This window comes from Apostichopus japonicus, chromosome 16 (assembly GCF_037975245.1).
Source record: "Apostichopus japonicus isolate 1M-3 chromosome 16, ASM3797524v1, whole genome shotgun sequence".
Classification (NCBI taxonomy): domain Eukaryota; kingdom Metazoa; phylum Echinodermata; class Holothuroidea; order Aspidochirotida; family Stichopodidae; genus Apostichopus; species Apostichopus japonicus.
The window spans coordinates 6,872,501-6,895,569 of NC_092576.1; the positions used below are offsets into that span (position 1 = coordinate 6,872,501).

General features: G+C 36.4%; 3 protein-coding genes across 4 annotated transcripts in view; all 3 read right to left on the bottom strand.

Annotated features, from left to right (window-relative positions):
- LOC139982601 (kinesin-like protein KIF27) overlaps positions 1-23,069 on the bottom strand; it is a 105,605-nt gene that overhangs the window by 47,844 nt on the left and 34,692 nt on the right. The gene's annotated exons all lie outside the window — the stretch shown is intronic.
- LOC139982618 (uncharacterized) overlaps positions 1-23,069 on the bottom strand; it is an 85,157-nt gene that overhangs the window by 11,574 nt on the left and 50,514 nt on the right. The window lies entirely within an intron of this gene.
- LOC139982622 (uncharacterized) lies at positions 15,388-21,662 on the bottom strand. The gene is made up of 5 exons (XM_071995597.1): positions 21,297-21,662; positions 20,855-21,069; positions 19,939-20,114; positions 19,386-19,446; positions 15,388-18,385 (listed from the first exon to the last, which is right to left on the bottom strand). Exons 2-5 carry the CDS (start codon positions 21,036-21,038, stop codon positions 17,535-17,537), a joined length of 1,272 nt encoding a protein of 423 aa, XP_071851698.1. The 5' UTR covers positions 21,039-21,069; positions 21,297-21,662; the 3' UTR covers positions 15,388-17,534.

A 23,069-nucleotide genomic window follows, 5' to 3' on the forward strand; every position in this document is an offset into this window, starting at 1 on the left:
TTTACTGACAGTTTGTCCAAGTTAGGTGGTAAGCTGCTTTTTCAGTGTAATTGTAAGGTGGAAGATCTCCCACGCTTGTCTAATATGTTTGTAGACCAAACAGTTAGAGCCTGGCTGGAGGCTTCTTTTTATTCTCCCTCTGATAACTTCGGTAAACAAATCATTTGGAACAATCATCATATTCGCATCAATAACAAGATTTTCTACTATGATTTCATGTACAAAAAGGGTGTGAAGTTTGTTTCGGATTTTTTTGACATTAACAATAAGGCCCTAAGTTACCACACTTTTAAAGAAAAGTTCCAGCTGGCACACTTTCCCTTTACTGTTTACTGGGGACTGATTCGCAGTATCCCTCTTCAGTGGAAGCAGAGTGGGTGTAGCATAAATGACATTAGTAATTTAAATATTGATTTGTTTGATAACATATTGTTTTATACAGGTTCTGTTTCTCAGTATCTTTATCGTAATTTCTACATGACTAAAATTGCAGTGGAGCCAACTGCTTTGGCCAAATGGAAAGCAGAGTTTAGGGGTTTCAGTTGTCACGATTGGAGTAACATTTTCAGTATACCCTGGTACTCTATTTCTGAGACGAGACTCTCCTACTTTCAATTCCGTTTCTTACATAGAATTCTTCCAACCAACAGACTCCTTAACCTCATGGGTATCTCTGACAACACGTTATGTTCATTCTGTAAAATTGAAATTGAAACCATTCATCATCTTTTCTGGGAATGTCACATCACATCTTCTTTTATAGGTGAAGTGGTCAGTAAGGTGATTGGTATAAATATTCACTTTACAAAAGAGGATCTATTCTTCGGGTTTTTATTAAAGAAACGTCACCCTTATAATTTTCTCATTCTTCATCTTCTATATTTTCAGTACCAAGCGTCAAAACAAGACCTTAAGTTGTAATGAATTTATTCATAAGTTCACGTTTGCATTAAAGGTGGAGAACTATATTTTTCGTCATAACAAAAAGAATAATAAGAATAACATTAATTTCGAGGAACTCAAGGATGCTTTCTCCTCATTAATAAAAACCTCCAATATTTAATTTTTCGCAATTTCCACATCCTCAATTGTTATAATTTGCTGTTATTTGTTGTAATATTTTCTAGTAAGTCTGGAATTCTTCTTGTGGTTATTCTTCTACTTGTTCTTATCATACTAATTTGATTTCTATCCGCCATGTTGGTCGATATTATACTGCATGGTGTTGCTCAATTTCATTGTTATTTAACTTTTGCTATTTTTGAATGGATACGTCATTTGTATATTTGTATATTAATGTATAGTTGAAATAAACGGAGAAAAAAAAAAATAATAATAATAATGATAAAAATGATGATGATAATAATATTAATAATAATAATAATAATAATAATAATAATAATAATAATAATAATAATAATAATAATAATAATAATAATAATGATGATGATGATGATGATGATGATGATGATGATGATGATGATGATGATGATGATGATGATGATGATGATGATGATGATGATGATGATGATGATGATGATGATGATGATGATGATGATGATGATGATGATGATGATGATGATGATGATGATGATGATGATGATGATGATGATGATGATGATGATGATGATGATGATGATGATGATGATGATGATGATGATGATGATGATAATAATAATAATAATAATAATAATAATAATAATAATAATAATAATAATACTAATAATAATAATTATTATAATTTCTGAAGTTAGAATATAACGATAGCACCGAGGCGCGCACATTTAGGGAGGACTTATCAGATGCTTTCGCATTCAAGTTAACGAGCCAAGAATGATCAAGATTGCTACATATATTCGTTTTCTTGGAAAAGAAGGACAATTAACAGCTTCCAATTCGGTAATAAGTCAATCAGCCAATCAGTTTCCCTTGTTTACTGTCGTTTCCTATTACCTCAAGGAAAAATGATGTAAAATGGTTTTCATATTTAATGGTCAACTTACGAGAACGTTAGAATGAGCTTATAGTGTTAATTTCACATTGTGAAAAAACTTTTTTTTCTGTAGGCATAACAGATGCATCTATCTCTAGAATCTTTGCAAAATATTGATAATTAAACATTTATTGCATACAACTGATCCTTTATCTAAAAACAGTATCTAACGTCATTTCGGTGTTAATAATTTCAGATTCGTGTATTATAAAGGATTTTTGTGAATAAAGGTAACCAAGGTTTTGTTTGCTATTTTGACGGTCGTTAATAAATTTGCAATCAGTTTAGTTGATTACCAACTTGTAAATGCTAGTTACATACAGAAAAATTATGACGTGCATTTACAGTATATATTTACATATATGTTTGTATATATATATATATATATATATATATATATATATATATATATATATATATATATATATATATATATTTCTCCGAAGGAGGAACAGCAAGAACACGGGTAAACGGGTTAAACATAAGGGAAAACGAAGGTCTGCCTAAGTACGATACCACGCGTAATCTTAACCACGGTGCTTCGCACAGTAGGTACGGGTCTGTACAGGTTAAAGCTTCCTATTGGTAACCAGAGGTAGCACATTTTCAAATTACAGTAAAGAACTTCTATTCTAAATAAATAACATAACTAATATCTGCAATCAGGATTGACCAGACCTCAAACTCTTCCGGAAATTTATTCAAGATGGTAGAAAAGTGTGACAATCCATAAATTTTCAAAAAATCGTTCTTTTTATATTGGTCATGTGTCACTCCATTGCTGCTACATTTGGGAGTTATGCTTTTATTTTCTTTATTACTCTCTTAAAATGAGAGACTGAAATTTCAGTCTAATCGACTGAAATTTCAGTCTAATGATGGATGGGATAAGGGATCAGACTACTTAGACTGAATTCCAGTCTGAAATGTAAAGGCTGAAGGTCAGTCTTAATTAGACTAAATACTCTTCAGTCTAATAGACTGAAAATCAAACCACTTTAGACTGAACAGTCAGCAGTTTAGACTGATTTATTGCAGCACCAGTCTTAATAAGATTGAATACTTTCAGTCTATAAGACTGATATCAGACTGAACAGTCGGTCCTTTAGACTGAATTATTACACATCACAGCTATACTGTCAATTTTATAAATTGCAAATTCTGGATTGAACAAGCTTTTCTATAGATCCTCCGTGTTGGCTAAGTGCTGGAATTCTTCAATAAAGATGCAGTTAAGGTCATCAAGACAACATTCAATGATCTGTTAATGCAGGGGAATTTACTGAAAGGTGCTACTTCATGGAGTGACTTCACCTTCACATCCAATCATGTTAGGCTATAAAGACCAGAAAATCATTGTGACAGTCACACACAAAGTACATTAAAAATGGTATTCCATCAAGAAATATAATTGTCAATATCCACCGAACAGTAATTTTATTCCCACTAACCCACTTATATATTCTTATATAATTTTTAATATATTAAAAAAAAAACAGAAATCAAAACTACAATATTCTGAGGGATGTTCAACAAAACATGTTATCTTTGCAACAAACGTTCAAATTATAAAGATACTTTACATAACAGTGACATATTTTCAGTTCAATATTAATCTGTCAAATTTCTGCTTGAATTGGGCCTGGATCTAAAATGTTCTTTAATTTTTTTGGAAAGGATTAGGTGAGCTGAGAACAGATCAGTGGTGTCGCCAATGGGTGGCCTGGGGAACCCCTCCCCCGAGAAGGAATTCACAAATAGACATATCACCAACCAAGATTCAAATGTCTGGCAACACCACTGTAACAGAAAGCACTTTAAATTCTTTGTATGTCACCACCAGGTGGTAATACCCTGGAATTCATTGACAACACAGCTGTAAATTGAGTGGTTATATACCCAGCTGATCCCATCTCCCGATCTCACTGAACTTTAAATTTTCCACTGTAAAGGATATAGTAACAACGATCCTGCCTTTACAAAAGGGATATGATGGAAACACGACCATAGTACAATGGATCTGGTACATTGCCTTTTTTCCAGTTGTGAATCATTAATGTATAGTAGCAACAATTTTCTTAGAATGATTTCAAAATGGGGAAAACATATGACAAATTTTCAGCAGGTTATTTATAAAATATTAGGAATGGTCAAACTATATATCAGTGCGGTGAACATTTAATACTTTGTGTTTCAATGATATAGATTGGCGATTGCTGAAAGTCATTATCCAGCACACACAAAACAACATATTACAAGCAGTTAACAGAATGGCACAAACTTCATAATGGCTATTAGATAAACATGAACTATTATATACTGCATTCACGATTTCATGATATGGCATTCATATAAAGCAAATTTGTATGCAAAAACAGTACATGTGACTATTATACCACCCTCAATTATTTCTTAACTTTCTGATAGTAATCATATATAGTGATTTTGATTGGGATTTCAATCAAATTTTAAAGTTTTATAAATTATCTCACGTGAATCCTTTAATGTCGGCCTCTAGCTGAAAAAGAAATGTCACTCGAGAGTCGACTAAAAAATTGAAAACAGTTTTGACTCATTACATCACTAAAATTTAAAAAAAATGGGGGGGGGGGAATAATGAGGAAAGGATATTCTCAAATGGAATTTTCTACAGTTACTGACTTTATAATAATCAGGTTACTTGCTTTTCATGGAACAAATTATGGAATATTGTGCACAATAAATAATATTAGCTTAATTAATTGCTTAATTAAATAAACCTTCAACATAGTGAGTGCAGTGAAATGTAGGAACATTAAAGTAAACATTAAAATAACATGCTCGAAAAATCATACAACAAAGTTTTTTTGGCAACTAGGTGTTTGTTTAATTACATTCATAATTAGATCAGTATCATTAAAAAACATTTTTAAAAACCAAAAATCAATTAAATATTTATTTCTGGAGCCCTCCCTATTCATATAAAACTGTTTGTAAACTCCGGGTAATCAATTTAACGTTTTAGGGTATGTGTTAGTTACTCCTTAAAGGCATTGAAGATTTGTCCCAAACAGCATGCAGCCATCTGAAAAAGTTAACTTTCTGTTGCTTGCAAGTGATGTTTGTTCGTGTCGCTAAAAAAGACAGACAGTAATGAAACGTGATACCTTGATATCTTTAGCTGGACCTGAGATGTTCATCGCTGTATCGTTCATACACTGTAATGTGGGTATTGACCGTAGCTGTATGTACTGACTGTACACTAGTGTCTAATTACCGACGGTAGCAAGCTGTGTTTGTATTTTCTGGGATCGATGGCAGTGTCTAACACTTCTGTTACACCTCATTCGAAACTAGGTCAGATTACCGGCATTAGACGTTCTTTTTGTGCGAGTCTTCACACCCTTTTAAAGCTACTCCATGCTGACACACGTGGTTCCGGACTACAGAGCAATAAAAAAGTAACATTCACTCCTTGAAGTAACTCCATGCTGGCTGCCCTTATAGATGTGGCATGGATACGGACGAGAGACTTCACTTCTGTTGGTTGCAAAATTCCATACACCATGGAACTCACAAAACTAGTGTTGTAGAGGGGGAGCATAGTCTATGTTAAATGTATGTTCTACACCTCTGTCCCAGCTGGAATGGCCAGTTTATCTGCCACAATGAAGAATTGTTTGGGGTTCAATTCTGGTCCGAGAGATAGGATGAAAGGCTGTCAATATTGTCCTTGTCTGCCCTGTGCTGCACTCTCAATATCTGTGCCCTCCTGTTTGGTGAAGATAAAAATAAATGTGATAAAGGACAAGCAATATGGTATAAATCAAAACATTCTTAAAAAAAGATATGTTGAGAGGTAGAGAGACTAGACTAGAATAATATTTAGGAGAGAATGGAGAAACAAGAACATGACTGGCATTGTACAAAGGAGATATATCAATTCACGATAGGCAGCAATATGTCATCCATGGCGGGTGAGATGTGTTATGTGAAGGTGGATTCAAATTCAACCTAACATTTATGGGTTATCATGTTGATTTTGGCAGGTACATGGTTACCAAGCAAGGTTTGTTGTTAGTTGTTTTCAGAAATTTCTCTTTTTAAGGATAAATTGTTCATGACATCTCCTGATTCCATTACATCAGCATAGAAAACCAGTGAACAAGGAATATGATTTACATTTTAGCCTACTGATTTCACTAATATGTCTATCTGCTTGTAAAAGAAACTGATTTCATAACATTAGTGAATGGTAATATTACTGTAAAATCTTATAATAAAGACTGATGGCCCACTATATGTTTAATAAAATAACAAAAGCATACCAATTTTTTTCCAGTTTCCACATGATTTAAATACAATGGTAATGGTTTAACAGAATCGTGTTAGCTTCATGCTGTAATGGCTGTAGAAGTCACTACATTTTTTCAAATAATTAAGGGTGCTTACAATCTATGCATAATAGTACTGTGTTTTGCAATTTCTTGAGCATTATTATGTTCAAGTATTTGTTGAGGTTAACCTAGCCTAGATTCATTTGGGACGATCGAGTACATATTGCAGTCCTGACAAGCGTGCTTATTCGCCCGACGATTGGGTTCATATGCAGGACAGGCGGGCTGATTTGCCCGACGATCGGGTACATATGCAGGACCGGCGTGCTTATTCGCCCGACGATCGTGTTAATAGGCCCCACCAATTATAACAACAGCCTAGGCCTAGGCCCTATTTGCTATAGTACAGCCTAGCTAGGCCTACCTCGCGCACAAGCCTAGAATAACTAACGTTACGAACTGCCAAGCTTTTATTCTGTATTAATTGGAAAACAACAAAAAACATACATACATACCCTCGAACACTGTTATCACTTCTTCGTGGAAACCTTTATTTGTAAGAAAAGTTCTTAAAGACTCAGCCATTGCTAATTTATAACCTTTACTCTAGCTTAGACATACGGTCGTCTGTCTCGTTCATGCCTAGCTGTGTGTACGGCGTGCGTACGTACAGTACAGCGAGTACCTGGCTAAGCGAAGAATATAGTAGTATATATGTACACAAGTTGTAGCGCTCGTTGTCACACTTATTTTTGTGCAGCGTATTTGCAAGTTTTCGGATGACGTAGGCGCATTTCTGTTCTCTGATTGGATACATTTTTCAGTGGAATACAGAGACTGAAAATGGTAAGATGACATGCCACATGTGATTAGCTGATTGGTTAATAAAGTCAGTCCAAAACAGCGACTGAACGGTGTAACTGATAATACAGTCTAAGTAGAGTGTTTCTCAGTCTAAACTCAGTGTATAACACTGAAAAAAATTTCAGTCTCAAAGAAGACTGAATTCTTCAGTCTAACATTTTAAGAGAGTAACATTGCTTTTGCTATTATCAGACACGTTTTCAATGATATTGATGATGTTATCAAAACAATATTAGAGTATCATTAGAAAACAACCATTTTATTTTCCTGAAATGAAGTAAAAACACATAAAATAAAAGCAAAACTGAAAGTAATTGTAACAATTATCATTAAATTAAACTACAACATGAGCATATATATTAACCAAAAGCTGAAATTCTGGGTCATGTCCTCTCAGAGTTCTTTTTCATGGCTCTTGTTTTGGACATCACTCCTCCCAAATAGATCTTGTTTCGGACATACCCAGCAATGTTTTACATAATATAACCTAATATTTAGTAATAAAAGAAATAATATTTTCCATTTAAATGCAATAATAGAATAGAAAAACATATTATTTAATTGAATGATAAACCTACTAAAAAGAGATATATAAACTCTTTATATAGGTTCCAAGAGCGAAACAAAGAAAAGTGATACAAGTGAGCAACAAGACATGTATTAAACAAAGACCATGCTTGTTAATACTTAGCAATATATATCATTACATTATGATATGTGATGTGCACAAACAGCATCACATTATTTTGAACTAATGGAAAATGCTGCCAAACACTTGTTAGTAGATTTGACTATGTTTCTTGGACTATTTTTTGGACATCACCACAGCTGTATTAGGACATCACTGTCATGTTTTCTACACAAAGCATATCCTGTCAAAAGATACAATTGTCACAAAGGGTTCTTCGTTATTGATAAGCTACCTACAAGGTATAATGACAGATTTGAAATTATTAAGTTAAAATCCTCAGTCTTTATTTCAAGTTACTTTATGAGCACTTCGGACGGACATCACCTTCGAAAAATGTGACAAACCTGCATAACAATAATACATATTTCAACAGGTAACACTTAGAAGAAGTAATGATTTGTGCTAGTGGAACCTTAATATTATTTATGCCATAGATAATAGTCTTTGTAATTTTTGTGGCATTGACACGCTAACAATCCAACATATGTTATATGACTTTAATTTAGTTAGAATGGTTTGGAAGTATAATTACATTATCGGTTTGAAAACACGGGAATTAAGATACATTAGAAGAATACGGATTTTTCCCGAAAGTTAACCTAAATAGTGCTCTTAGTTAAGTATCATATTTTTCATTCAAAGCTGGTAGAGAAAATACCATCAGTTTTTTCCTTACTAGATTATTTAAATCTTATTTAAATTGTATTTTTAAGCAAAATATGAAAGTAATATTGGAAGCCGTGGTTTAATCTATTAGGTTTGAAACATGGTTTTTGGACATTATTATTAATAAGAGTGTCACAGTAATTTGTACTTTGCCGATGTGGCTGAAATATTTTTCGTGTTAAATAATTTGAGTTAAACTTGTATATATTTTTATGTACTAATCATGAGAATAAAAACAATACAATTCCGTCACAGATTATCAAAAGCATTTATCAGTCCATTTGTTTATGCTACGGTAGGTACAGCTAGGAGAACTACCTCAGTGAGGATGATATTTCTATCTCTAAGTATTTTGTTACAATGCTCCAAGTGCCAGTTTTGATAATATTGGGCGCTTGAACGTGAACAGACCCGTACACGCACAGAGCCACAATACATAAACTGGGCGTAATCCTAATGAAATTACGAGACAGATTACCAGCAACATCAACATTGATACTAAACAGAAGCTTATGGAATCTTGCTACAAACTCCGTTACTAACCTTCGTCGGTCGAAAACGGCAGGATTCACGTAAGAAAATGGCAGTAAATGCGTAGACAAAAACGGAATTACAAAACCCGTGTTTCACTTCAGAATGGTAAATTCGAAAGGAAGTATGTGTGTATGTATTTGTGTATGCGTGTATGTATGTATATGTATATGGTATGAAAGTGATAGGATGCGGTTGTCCCTTTGCGCAGGTTACAGAGGGCGCTATGCAAAAAGTATACAAGTGGCGCTATATGTATATATATGTATATGTATATATATATATATATATATACAGGAGGAATGCAAGTGAAAACTAAATAATTGTTTAATTGTTCATTGAGTTAATTATAAGAGGTGAAATTAGAATTACCGATAAGTGATCATGTCGGTTATTTATATATATATATATATATACATATATATATATATACATATACATATATATATATATATATATACATATATATATATATATATATCTATATATATATATATATATATATGTATATATATATATATATATATATATATATATATATATATATATATATATATATATATATATATATATATATATATATATATATATATATATATATATATATATATATATATATAGCAATGGGTACCAAAATGGCTCCTTTCTTGCCAACATCTTCAGGAGAAACCTCGAGAAGGAATGTCAATGTCAACAAAACTGGAAACCACACGTGGTTACGTTTCATAGACGATATCTTCTTGATATGGACTAATGGTGAGCCATATCTTAAACTCTTCATAGCTGACACAAACTCGTTTCCTCACGCAATCGAATTTACTGCAGACTTTTACTGCAGACTTTTCTAGATATGACGTTCAGTTCTTGGACACCATTTTGACCCTACAATATATATATATATATATATATATATTGCAGACTTTTCTAGATATGACGTTCACTTCTTGGACACCATTTTGACCCTACAAAATGGCTTACTCTAAACAGACTTGTTCATTAAACCCACGAACGAGCATAACTTCCTCTAACCAAAGCATTTCCCATCCACGTCATTGTACCAGATACATTCCATACAGTCAAGCGTTGCGCATTCGACGCATTTGCTCCTCTGAAGTCGATTTGATACTTGCACCAAAGAAATGTCACAACACCTCCTAAACAGACAGTATTTTCGGGGTACTATTGAAATGCCATAAAAAAGCCAAAAGCCTTCCCCGTACCGAAACATTGACGTACTAAACTCGTCAAACCAGTTCCAGCAGGGTACCATTGCTTACTGAATTCCACCCTTTTTCCCACCAAAAGCAAATATCAATTAGAAGAATTTTCACGTCTGAAATCAGTTTTCTCAAAACCACCTGTCATTTTATTTACAAGACCCAGAAATCTACGGGACATTTTCGTTCGGGCATCTTTCAGGATTAAAACCCCCCATAAAATACAGGATCATCGCCTTATGCACACGAGTTGCTTACCTGTCGATTCTACTGGGCCTTTCAGAGCAACCAAACTACAGGCGCGTTCCGAATCCGGCAGAAAATAAACTGCTTATCTAAACATGCAATTTACCTCATCTAATGCAAAAGTTACAACTTACAATACGTAAGAGTCTAAAAACACTCTAAGAATGACACAACATAGATCGGCAATCAAAACAAACACGATCAACCAACCTGTTGCAAATCACTTCAATCTCCCAAATCATTCGACTGAGAATGTACGTGTTATTGCCATAGACCAACACGATTCTAGGACAGATAAATCTATAAAGGACAAACATTTCTCGGAACTATACCAAAAAGCCACGGCACCATTCGGTCTTAACATCATACACGACCTGTCTTCCCAGACACTTCAAAACAATTCCTTCGAAACCACGAGGGAATCGGATTAAAATAATCCGACACGGATTAAAAATATTCCGATTTTCCAATACTTCTGCTAATCCAGGAGAAATCAGTGAGTCGCATTGACTTCACTGCATATCTATCTATATATAAATAAATATATATATATATATATATATATATATATATATATATTTATACATATGATGTTGGATCCATCAATCCTTTCCTGTGCGGTGAATAGAGAGATGCAATCATAACACTTGCCGAGTTGGCAATTTACTATAACAACAACATACGGATGTTATTCCACTCATTACGATTGATAAAACTATTTACATTATTATATGTCTGTAATTAAGTAGTTTACCTATTCGTGAAAAGCGTTTCGTTACTTTGTTGCTTTTCCTCTGTTGCAAAAGTATCATCTTTGTCATTGCAGTACTTCTCTAGATGGGAATTGTTCCTCTTCATATTTCTTAAAGATAACATTTTATATTTTGTAAATTTGAATTGGTATTTGGATCAATAAATATCTATCATCTAACTCTCATGCTTCTCATAGATAAACATAGCAAGGTACGTCGGTTACGACAACTCTCCCGCCTAACTAATACCTGATTAGTCTCATGCAAATATCTTTCACAAGCATTTCGCCTAACAAATGCCAGCGGTCACATTTTCCATATAGCTTCATACTCCAGAGGGAAACTCCAGAGGGAGTTTGTGAGAGAAAGGGGGAATGAAATATGCACATAATTTGCTTTAAGCCTTTGCAGTCATATTAAGACTGTCTTAAGAGGACAAGCAAATGAGGTAATATGATGAGACTTCTAAAAAGACATGAGGCCTGTTATAATTCATGTTTTGTCCTCATATTATGTTAAAGCTAGTTACAAGTTATGATCATAAGATCGAATAGTCATGTTGCAGTTCACAAGATGAAATGGAGTTACACACGATCAGTATGTTGTCGTTCCTGGGTGCAACTCAAGTACAGACATAGAGATTACTCTACAACAAACTGCTTGCTTGTTTCAACCAAAGTGTATTCTGCTCCTGTATAAATGTGACCTTTGCAAAGTAACTTCTGTCATCGTTTAAATAACATTACATTGAAATTAGGAGCAATTGAATATAAAAAGAAAACTACACCAAATAAAAGATGGCGCTACATCACTACTCAACAATCGGTTTCAATGAAAAGTCTGTAAATAGATGCGGTGAGTAATCGACGACCAGGTCATGACAAAACCCAGGTAATTGTTTATTGTGTTCAGTTTAGATCTTATTTTGTATAATACAGTTTATCATAGATTAGGGCAAAATACGAACTCGATGTGACACGTACTAGAGGTCACTTTCTCATCTTATCTGCAGGAATTGTTAAAAACAATTGTGAAATTTATTGAATGAATGTAGCCTATATACACATAATGTTAGTGTTAGCTACGTATATGGTCATAACATCTGGTTGAACAGTAATCATAAGAGCGAAATTGATACGAATATATATTTACGTACTGCAGGCTAACTACAATTGCCACCTATGTGCACCGGTCACATCTGCAATGAAGGTCTATTTTCTGTACAATTATAATAAAACACAAACACAACAAAATACAACAAACTAACGAATAGAAACAGCAATTGACATATTCAATCTTAGAAATATCTAGTATTTAATAAATGTAATAATACTTTACAATCACGATCATTATGATAGATAAATTCTGTCACTTTCACAAAATACATTATGTAAGTTATAAAGTTGATTGTGTCATCTATCTATTCGTGGGAAACCAAAACTAGAGTGCAAGTATAATTACTAGGTAGCTTATCACCTAATGACCTCTCAACAATAGTTCCCAGAGTATGAGTTTATCTTTGCCAACTTTGAACTATCAATATCAGTTTTGTTTAGACTAGTTTCCTGAAACGGGATCAGGTTAGGATTTATACACAGTACGAAAAGGTCGAAATCTAATCTTCAACAATCTTCCTATAGATTTGGTTAAATCAGTTTATTTTGATCCAGTAGCGTGCGCAAGTGGGAGGGGTGCGGTTGCGCGAGGTGGAGGGGGGGGGTGGTGGGGACATTCACCCCACCTCCGAAATTCACTCGAAGTAAATAGTTCTTTTGGGGCACATTTGTATTCAGCCTTTATAGAATTGGACCACTACTACCGGATGTTCACCACTCACCCTGTTTTTGCTACATTACACAAAGTATTTCTTAGCGTAACATTCCATTCTAAAGCCAGTTATATAGATCTAAGTTATAGTCCAAATATGCTGCAGAATACACTATTTCACTTCTACTTGTACTTTTTTTCTGGGAGAGTACCCCCTTTCCCAGCCCCTGTACACGAGAGTTAGATGCATTGACCCCACCGCAGCACCCATCCCATATGAAATACATAACCAGCCTCTGACCCTCCCATAAAGATTCACTTACTAATTCTTTCTGGGGAATTTTGAATTTCTTATTATTTATCATAGCCAACTTTTACCTTTTAGGATTCTAATATGGACCTAACTTATGATCTTAATTCGCCTCAGAATGCACCTGTAGACGTCAAACTGTGTTCTCATAGGGGAGGATCCGTAGTTTCCTTTCATATGAATCGGCAGCACCAGATCCATTATAAAATCCTTCTTTCGCCTTTGGCCTTCCATAGAAGTTCAGCCCCTATCTAATCAGTGGCGAAAATGTTGAATATCCCCGACTTTGAAATATTTTGTACTCTACTGGCATTGAAGTCCTTGTCAAAAATACAGCCTGCACTAAGTTTAAATTTTCTTAGTGACATAAAGAGAAAACGTTTGGTTTACTAAAGCGATATCAGCCCGACACAAATGAACCTGATGAGATAAAATATCTCTAATCAATCTATGTATTTAACAAAGCTCATACTAATAATGTTTTTCGTTAAATTTACATCTTAAATTCCAATTATTATGTGACACCTTGCCATTGGTCGAGATGTTTGGCGGGTTTAATGCTGCAATAACTAGGGTAAGGTCAAATATTCAGACAATCTTTATCCCATTGGGTTATCAATATAGATATTTTCTGACGTATTGTTGTTCACACATGAATAGACCGGCTCATCGCTATCGATTTCATCATCACCATCGTCGTCATTGGACTAGAGGGAACACAATTTTACATGGAAGTATCATTATAAAACTTATTGCTTCATCAACATATTCGAAAATATATGAAATGGTTTACATCATTACGTTATTGTGTTCTTCAAACAAAATTGGAGAGAAATTTCTGCAAAATTGCAACATTTCACAATATTACAAAGATGAACTCATTAAAGCATATAGAAAATCGTGCGGGGTAAGGGGGATGGGGGTGGTGAGGGAAATCACAATCATGTCGAATGTGAAACGCTTTTACAAAACAGTTTCCTTGACCACTTCAGGATCAGACCTTAATTTGTTTTACAATTATATTACTCTAGTACTCTCAACGTAAGAATCTGATCCGAGCATGTTTGCATCAATACTACAATTGTGTTTCTCAATCGATGGATCAGACCCAGATTAGTAATACTACTGTTGTATTCGTGACCAATAAGGGACAAGGGTTGGGTATGTTTGTCCTAAAACCCGAAGTTTTTTTTACATTTTACAGGATCACTCCATAATTGTGTCTTCGATCCTCCAGGAGGGGATTTTCGTCTGCTGTACATATTAGGCCGACGAACTGATCGTAGGAAAATCACTCGAATGACAACTGGACTCGACAAAAACGACCAAAAAAAATCTTTTTGGGAAAATCTTATTCAGCTGTATTACATATCAAATCTCATAAAGCATATTGTTATTATTAAGAAAAATGTGTAGAACTGACATTTATAAAATAAAAATATCAGAGAGAAAAAATAATGATAGCAAACTGTTTATTTACTGTAGAAAGCTTGAGTAGGTAAAATTTTAAAGTTTGAAAACTTGACGTTTTGATCCTTGGTCTTCTCAGACACTAGCTTTTAATAAAACCATAAAGCCATCTTGCTTAGTGATTCCTTGCCTTAGAGGTTTATACTTGATTCGATATCACTTGATTGATAGAGGAAAATATGTCTTGAATTCAAGTAGGCTACCAGAACATCATACCAGATAACTTGATCATTAATATTGCAAAGGTATTACCGTTTAGAATGTTGATGAAAGATAACAGTCATTAGTGGATGTGGAAAACCCTCTAGGCAATATAAAAGAGTGAAGGTAAAATCCTATGACAGTTAGTGACATAGAAAAAGCATTCATCTTCTAAATTACTGAGCTTGCAAGCTAATTACAAGGTTTCTAGACTTTGACCTCTGTTGAATTCAAATGACCTTCCATCAGCATCATATTTGGGCAAATATTAGGACAATATCTGTCACTGAATGTACTTGTTGATATAACAAGCACTAATAAAGGCAACTGTAATAGGTTAAGGACAAATTTTTTGTGTCCCTGAAATTTTGTTGTTGTTGAGAATTCAGAGCAGTTTACAGACACTGTGCATCAATTTCTGATTAAACTTAGATACAAATGACATCATAAACAATATCTAAAACCGGTATTAAATTATGAATTAAGTTTGGTGAGAGCATAAATGTAAACTAAGATAGTGAGAGCAAGGACATATTAACGTGGCATGGTATAAACTTTCAGGAATAACTTAATAGGTTCTTAAAAATGCAAATCATCCTGAATATCAACAACAATATCAAGATCTGACCAATAGGTGCTTCCATGTACACCATGTCCTTGCACAAAATGTCATGCCGAAACCCAAAGCTTCTTACCTGGCCACTCCCTAACTGAGAAGAGATATTATCAGGAATTGAACTCTGCTACCTTTTAACAATCATTGACTTGAAGAAAATTAGAAGTCTCAACTTGAAAACAAAATTATCCAGCTGCAGTGCTTTTAAGATTTTTAACACTTATCCCCTGATGACCTCAAATGACCTTTGACTTTCACAAAGAATTACCTCCTCTTGTACTCATAATATGAAAGTTATTTGCCAATATGACATCTGATCTTATGATGTCATGTTTAAACTTTTCAAAATGTAACCTCTGCCGAACCCATATGACCTGTACGCTACCCCTCCACCCAAAATAATAGGGTTTTTGTACTCTTTATAGAGAAGCTATGTATACCAGCTACTGCAGTTTCATATCTGGAAATATTTACATAGAGTTCAAGTTTCAGCACCTGGGGACCTTAAATGAACTCTGACCTACGTAAAAGTTGTGTACGAAGTATACAATACACAATGCTAACACACCATGCACATATGAGGGCCTTTCATGTTCTGGAGATATAGCTTTTTTTTTGTATTCACATGTTGCCCTCTGCTGACACCAAATGACCTTTAACCTCTACCACAAACAATTGGGTTCGCTGAACTAATTACAGGAAATCCATGCACATACCAAATACAGGAACTAAATAGGCGACCTTCCTTGAAACATCATTTTTACATGATTTTCACACTTTTTTTCCTCTCTGTTGACCTCAAATGACCTTTGACATTCATGAAAACTACTACAGGCCGTCTACTCACCAACGGCAAGCTACACACCAAGTTGAACTCCCGGCAACTTGTACTTCTTGAGATATTGAGTGATCAAAATGTTCAGACTTTGACCCATGCTGACCTAAAATGACCTTCAACAAATACCAACAAACACAATCATTTTTACCTAATTTTTAATTTTAATTTTTAGGTTTACAGTCTTGTTCAGGGCCAAGGCCTCTCACACGACTTTACAAATTAACCCTGGTCATTGGTAACTTGTCACACCTACACACCAAAGTGTGCACAATTCAATCAATCTCTCCTGGGGCACCACAGTGCACCACAACCACGTGTTCCCCGGGGGACTTCCCATAGGGTGCAGCCACAAACCGGCGAAAACAACTATATTTACAAGTTACCTCGCAAGTCCCCATTATACACCTGGGTGAAGAGAGGCAATGGAGATAAAGCGCCTTGCCCAAGGACACAACGTAATGATCTGGCCAGGACTCGAACCTGTAATCCTTGGATCACAAGTCCACTGACTACAACGCCCTACCTAAGGGAAACTACATACCATATATGAAATTTACCCTAGTTACCCTTCTGAAGTTAGAGCGTATACACACGCACGCGCACCCTCCCACGCCCATATACACGCCGTCACCATCTCATAGATTCCTTCTGCCTTCGGCAAGGAAAAACAAATAAGAGACTACTGCATGTTGTAAAGATCTTTATCCATTTTGATTTGATGAATGGGCAATTCCTTTGACGTAAAGTGTTAATGTCTCGTATATAACCGTTTACTGTGATATCACGGAACCACACTCAGTGCATTTGTGTTCAATCGTATTTACGTGGGAGGAGATGTCATTACACTGACCGTAATAAAGAAAGACAGGGACCGTCAGCAAGAAAAGGTAAATAATACAGAACGTGACAAAATCAACAACAACAATTATAGTTAACCCTCCCCTTACCCCCAGGAAGAAAAAAAATATGCGCTCATATACACTTACACTTTTTCGATGTAACGTAAATTTGAGAAACAAATACAGAAGCTTAGACCTAGTAGCCTATCCATATGCTTCACAATGAAATTAATTTGAGGCGTTTGTTACCAGCATCAACAACCATCAAAAATTTCTGATTTTGACAACGGTAATAGTGAAGACCACGAACGAAGTCTAAACTTTTGTTTTCCCAAAACCACGGTACTGGACTTTTCTCTAAAGTTACCCACGTATCCATGGGTCTACTGTAGCACCCGAAAAACTCGTATTGTGCTTTATATCCGGGATATCTCTGTGCAATATAAATGTTTCCTTCGTCATCTATATCCATTCCTCTGCAATGCACCTTTGTGTTTACAGTGTAAAGTCGGTTACTAAAATCATATGAGTAAACATAAACGGCCTTCCTTGCGAAGTCAGAAATGAAAAACTCATCTGAGCTACTTTTTTTGATATACCAAGGATCTTCAAGACTACCGCTACAGTAACATTTTAAGTACTCACCATCGGCATTAAATTTGGCTACTTCAGCCGAATCTCTCTTCCTACCTGTCAATACGAAAATACAATTTTCCCTCTCGCATGACGTAATACCTGCAGGTTCTATCATGTTATCTTTACCAAACCTTTTCTTCACATTCAAAGATTCATCAAATTTTATGACACATTTACTCTTCTTGTCTGTAACAAATAAAGAAGCATCCAGGAATGTTGCGGCAAATGGTTTAAAACCATCTTCTTGGTAACGCTTAATCCTTTTTCCTGTCATGTTATATACGTTGATTCCTCCATCCATTAATATAAAAATCTGATTTTTGAACGTTGTGACGTCGTGAGGTTGTAGTATACCTGATATTTCTTCGAATCTTGGCGGTGCGTTGGTTTCTTCTAGCCTTTCGTTGATTTTATTTTGAGTTGTTTCTTGACCTGTCAATAAGATATAACTTTAAGGAGATGTTGGTATACAAAATGGAGTAGGGATGAATCGGGAGGCAGCAAAGCTGGAACCGGGAATGTAGGAACCACGGGGCAGGAGGGGGTTGAGGGGGATTCAGGAAAGCACAGAAGTAAGGAAGAGTAAGGTAGAGAGCAGGGAGTCAGTAAACAACAGGGATGTATGGAGCAGATAGGCAAGTAGACAGGGCGGTAGTAACATAAGGAGGCACAAAGGATATGAGGCAGAGAGGCAAGAAGGCATGGAGTCAGGTAGACAAGGAGACAGGGGGCACGGAGGCAGGGAGGAAATGAGGCAGGAAGAAAGGGAGTAACGGAGGCATTTAGTCCGGGAGTCAAAGAACAGATAGACAGAAAAGCATGGAAACAGGTTAACAGGAACCACTCACAGAGGGGATTTAGGAGGGAACAGCGGTAAAGGAGAGTTAGGAGCACCCGATACACATAGAGACCACATTAACTACTTGTACCTCTTTAAGTTATGTACCAAAGTAAAAGCTGGATCGTGCTAAAAATCAGTATAGCACGTGCTATTAGGGTTACAGTTAGAACCGAGGATACGTATAATCCCAACAAATCTAGTTTGAAGTATTTGTTGGGATTACACATATCCTCACAGCACATGCCACCGATTTATCAGATTTTCAGCACATTCCAGTTTTTATTGTGTTACAAAGTTTTAAGATTTACAGTATGCTGTAATCTCTGTGTGAATCGGTTGAAGGGAGGGAGAAGAGATGAGAAGGGAGTCAGGATACAGCGGGGATATGTAGAGCAGGGAGGCAAGGAGGCACGGAGGCAGGGGGAAAGGAGGCAGAGAGGCAAGGATGCACGAGACAGAAAGTGGGTCACGGAGGCATTTAGGGAGGGAGGTCGCGAGACATGTGGGGAGATAAACAGAATAGCAATGAAACATGGACTCAGGATGGTAGGGAAGCAGGGAGAATGAAGAGAGTAGGAATAAATGATATACCTCTTGAATCATCGGTCACTGTGCCACTAGAAGGTGGATTGTCTGGCCTACACTGGTAACACTGAAATAACAACAAGTTAGGTTCAAATGTGGTTTCTCATTTTTTTTGCAAGCTTCAATGTATAGATGTGTGTTTTAACAGAAAGTCAAGTTGGTGCTTCTTATTCATTTCAAAGTCAAATGTGATGCACACCCCCCTTTCCAAAGTATAATGATTAGCACAACCTTTCCTGTATCTTAAATTATAACCCAGCTATGCCTCATAATGCACCATTTTACGTCTAAAATGTTAACTATATGTCTTTTTTCGGGCGGGCGGGAGAGGGGGAGGGAAGGAGAGGGAAGGGGAGTAAGGAGTACCATCAAATCCCTTACATAGCAGCCCGCTCCCATTACCTCAGCATCACCAATGCTTTACTTTAAATTCCTGGGTCCACCTCAAATTTCGATATTAAGTAAAATAGGTATATTTATATAAATATAAAACTTTCAACGCTAGATCTTCCTATATAAAACCAAATAAACTAAATTAGATTAAGTCTTTGGGACCTACCTGTACTGCAAATATCAAGCTTTCCTTCACTTTCTGCAGGGACTTATTTGATGCAGAAATCACCTTCCCCAGCTTACGTCGTTTTCTCAACTGGGATTTCTTCAACCTGTCTTCGCTGACAATTGTCAATATTTTCTGCAAATCTTTATGTGCTTTCTGCACGTTTTCTAGTAATCCTTCATAAATAATTATTGAAAATAAATAAATTTAAACAACATTATCAAAACAAATAAATAGTATTCCACAAAGAACGTAAAACATTTCACAAAGTCACCGGACTCTCGCAGGATAACGCGTATATGGACGCCGACGCATAACATTTATAAGGAAGGGAGGGGGTCAGGCAAGATTGTTAATGAGGATCAAAGACTGCGGGAAGAGGAAGCCTATAGAATACGGCCAACGATGGAAGCCCCCACCCCTATAATTGTATGTACATTCATACTTAGTAAAGATTCCTAAATCCTATTGGTCCATTCAGGTCAGCTGACCGTGGTTAATCCTGTGAGTAACGCACGGTAAATTTACGGGGCATCACTTTAATAAATCTTTGGTTATACGTTACCAAAAATGTTTTGTTTTATGATTTTTCCCCCAAATGGTAGTGTATGAATGAACGGGGTTAATCAACGGTCTAGCGTGCGTTACTCACATGATTAATGCACTCCGGGTGTGAATGCTATCGCTGGATGCACTCGGGCTCCGCCCTCGTGCATCACTTGCATTATCCCCCGATCGTGCGTTACTCACATGATTAATGCACTCCGGGTGTGAATGCTATCGCTGGATGCACTCGGGCTCCGCCCTCGTGCATCACTTGCATTATCCCCCGATCGTGCATTAATCCTGTGAGTAACGCACGCTAGACCGTTGATTAACCCCTTATTAATCCATATATTACATCCTTCATAATTACCTGGGTCGGTGTTGACATTAATTTTTTTCGTCAAATCTTTGAGAATGTTTTCCACAAATCTTGTATCATTGCATAGATCCTCACATTGTTGTTTCTTATTGCCGAACAGTGTCTGCTTGACTTTGGATATCGATGAGTGAATATCTTTACACAATTGTATAGCGGATGTGACTTCACCGATCATCCTGACTATTCTGTATACTTGTCGAAGGTCTCTGAAAATTAAACTGAAATGTTGAAAGAATAATATTCTACAATTACATAGCAATTTCTAGTGGCGTCAATCTGAATGATTATCCGTTACGTCGGTAGCAATACAATATTAGTGTCACGTTTATACTGTGCTAATTTCAGTAAAAGAAAAGGGTCAAACAGTCAATTTCGAGAGGTTGTACCATGGATCTGGAGTATTTGACTATCAAATGTCGCCCATTTTACCTACCTAGGGAATTCTCATCGGTGACCTTGACGTCTCTTTATATTCATCCAGGGGCCAATTCAACGGTGGCACTTACTGATCTCGCAAACGTCATTACAAAAGCCGAGAATTTAAATCCGGATACTCTTTCAATTGTTGCCGTGGATTTCAACAAAGCTAATTTGAGGACCGTACTCCCTAACTTTAAACAACACGTTACTTGTCCGACTCGCGGGAGGAGAACTCTGGACCATTGTTACTCCAAGGTTAAATCAGCCTACAAATCTGTCGAACGCCCCAGTCTTGGTAAATCGGATCATTCGGTAGTCCTGCTCATACCGGCCTACAAACAAGAACTCAAGCAATCTAAACCGATCAAGAAGGAGGTAATCATTTGGCCTCAGTCTTCGGTCGATCAGTTGGTTGATTGTTTTGATAGGACTGATTGGAATGTTTTCAAGAGTAACGATGATCTGTATGAATTCACTGTCGCCGTGACGGTGTATTTACGCTTTTGTCAAGAACAGTGTTTACCTACAAAAACGGTGACGTCATATCCGAACAGCAAACCATGGTTTGATAAGTCCATTCGGTCCAAGCTCGTCGCCAAGGACGCTGCGTATCGTTCTCGGAACACTGATCCGGAATCCTACCGGCAGGCCATATCAAATTTGAAGAAAGCTATCCGGGACTCGAAGAGGACGTACCGGGATAAGGTTGAGGAGAAGTTCGAATCGGGTGACGCTAAAGCTCTCTGGTCGAACTTGAGCCTGATCACACAATACAAAGGTCCCGCGAAAACCGCTGACACCGATGATGTCACATTGCCCGACCAGCTGAATGAGTTCTACGCCAGGTTTGACGGCCAGAATACCAGTGTCCCGGTACCCGCGCCATGCGACGATGTACTGCCACCATTTGAGATCGCTGAACACGATGTGAGACGAGCGTTCAAGGGTCTAAAGGAACGGAAAGCTGCCGGCCCTGATGGTATCCCCCCAAGACTGTTGAGGCGCTGTAGTGATCCACTCGCGACTGTTTTCACTGTCATCTATAACTGGTCGTTGAGGTTGCAAAATGTTCCTAACAGTTTGAAGGAAGCAACCATTATCCTTGCCCGCGACACGGACGGGTATTACTTCTGTACTTAGTACTTCGTAATACCTACGAATGCTGAGCATTCACATCTGTTGCACAGATAACCATTATCCCGGTTCCTAAGAACAATTCTGCTTCCAGACTGAATGACTGTAGACCTATGGCACTGACTTCTGTTATTATGAAATCTTTTGAGAAACATGTATTGAAGTATTTATGCTCTAAATTGCCATCTGACCTTGACCCTTGCCAATTCGCCTATAGATCAAATAGAAGTGTGGACGATGCAATATCTATTAACATTCATGAAATTTTACAGCATCTTGAGAACAAGAATTCATATGCTAGAGTTTTATTTGTAGATTATAGCTCGGCTTTTAATACTATTATCCCCTTTAAACTGCATTCTAAGCTCATCAATGACCTCAAGTTCCCGGTTTCTATTTGTAATTGGATTTTAGATTTTCTTGTGAATCGTCCTCAGGTTGCTAGAATTGGTAATAATGTTTCTTCCGTGTTAACATTGAGTACTGGTACACCACAGGGTTGCCCTCTCTCACCGAAACTTTATTCACTTTTTACGTATGATTGTAAGGCATATAGCCCGAACTGTCTCGTGACCAAGTGTGCTGATGATACAACCCTCACTGGCCTCATATCGGACAATGATGAGTCGACTTACCGTGTACAGGTTGAATC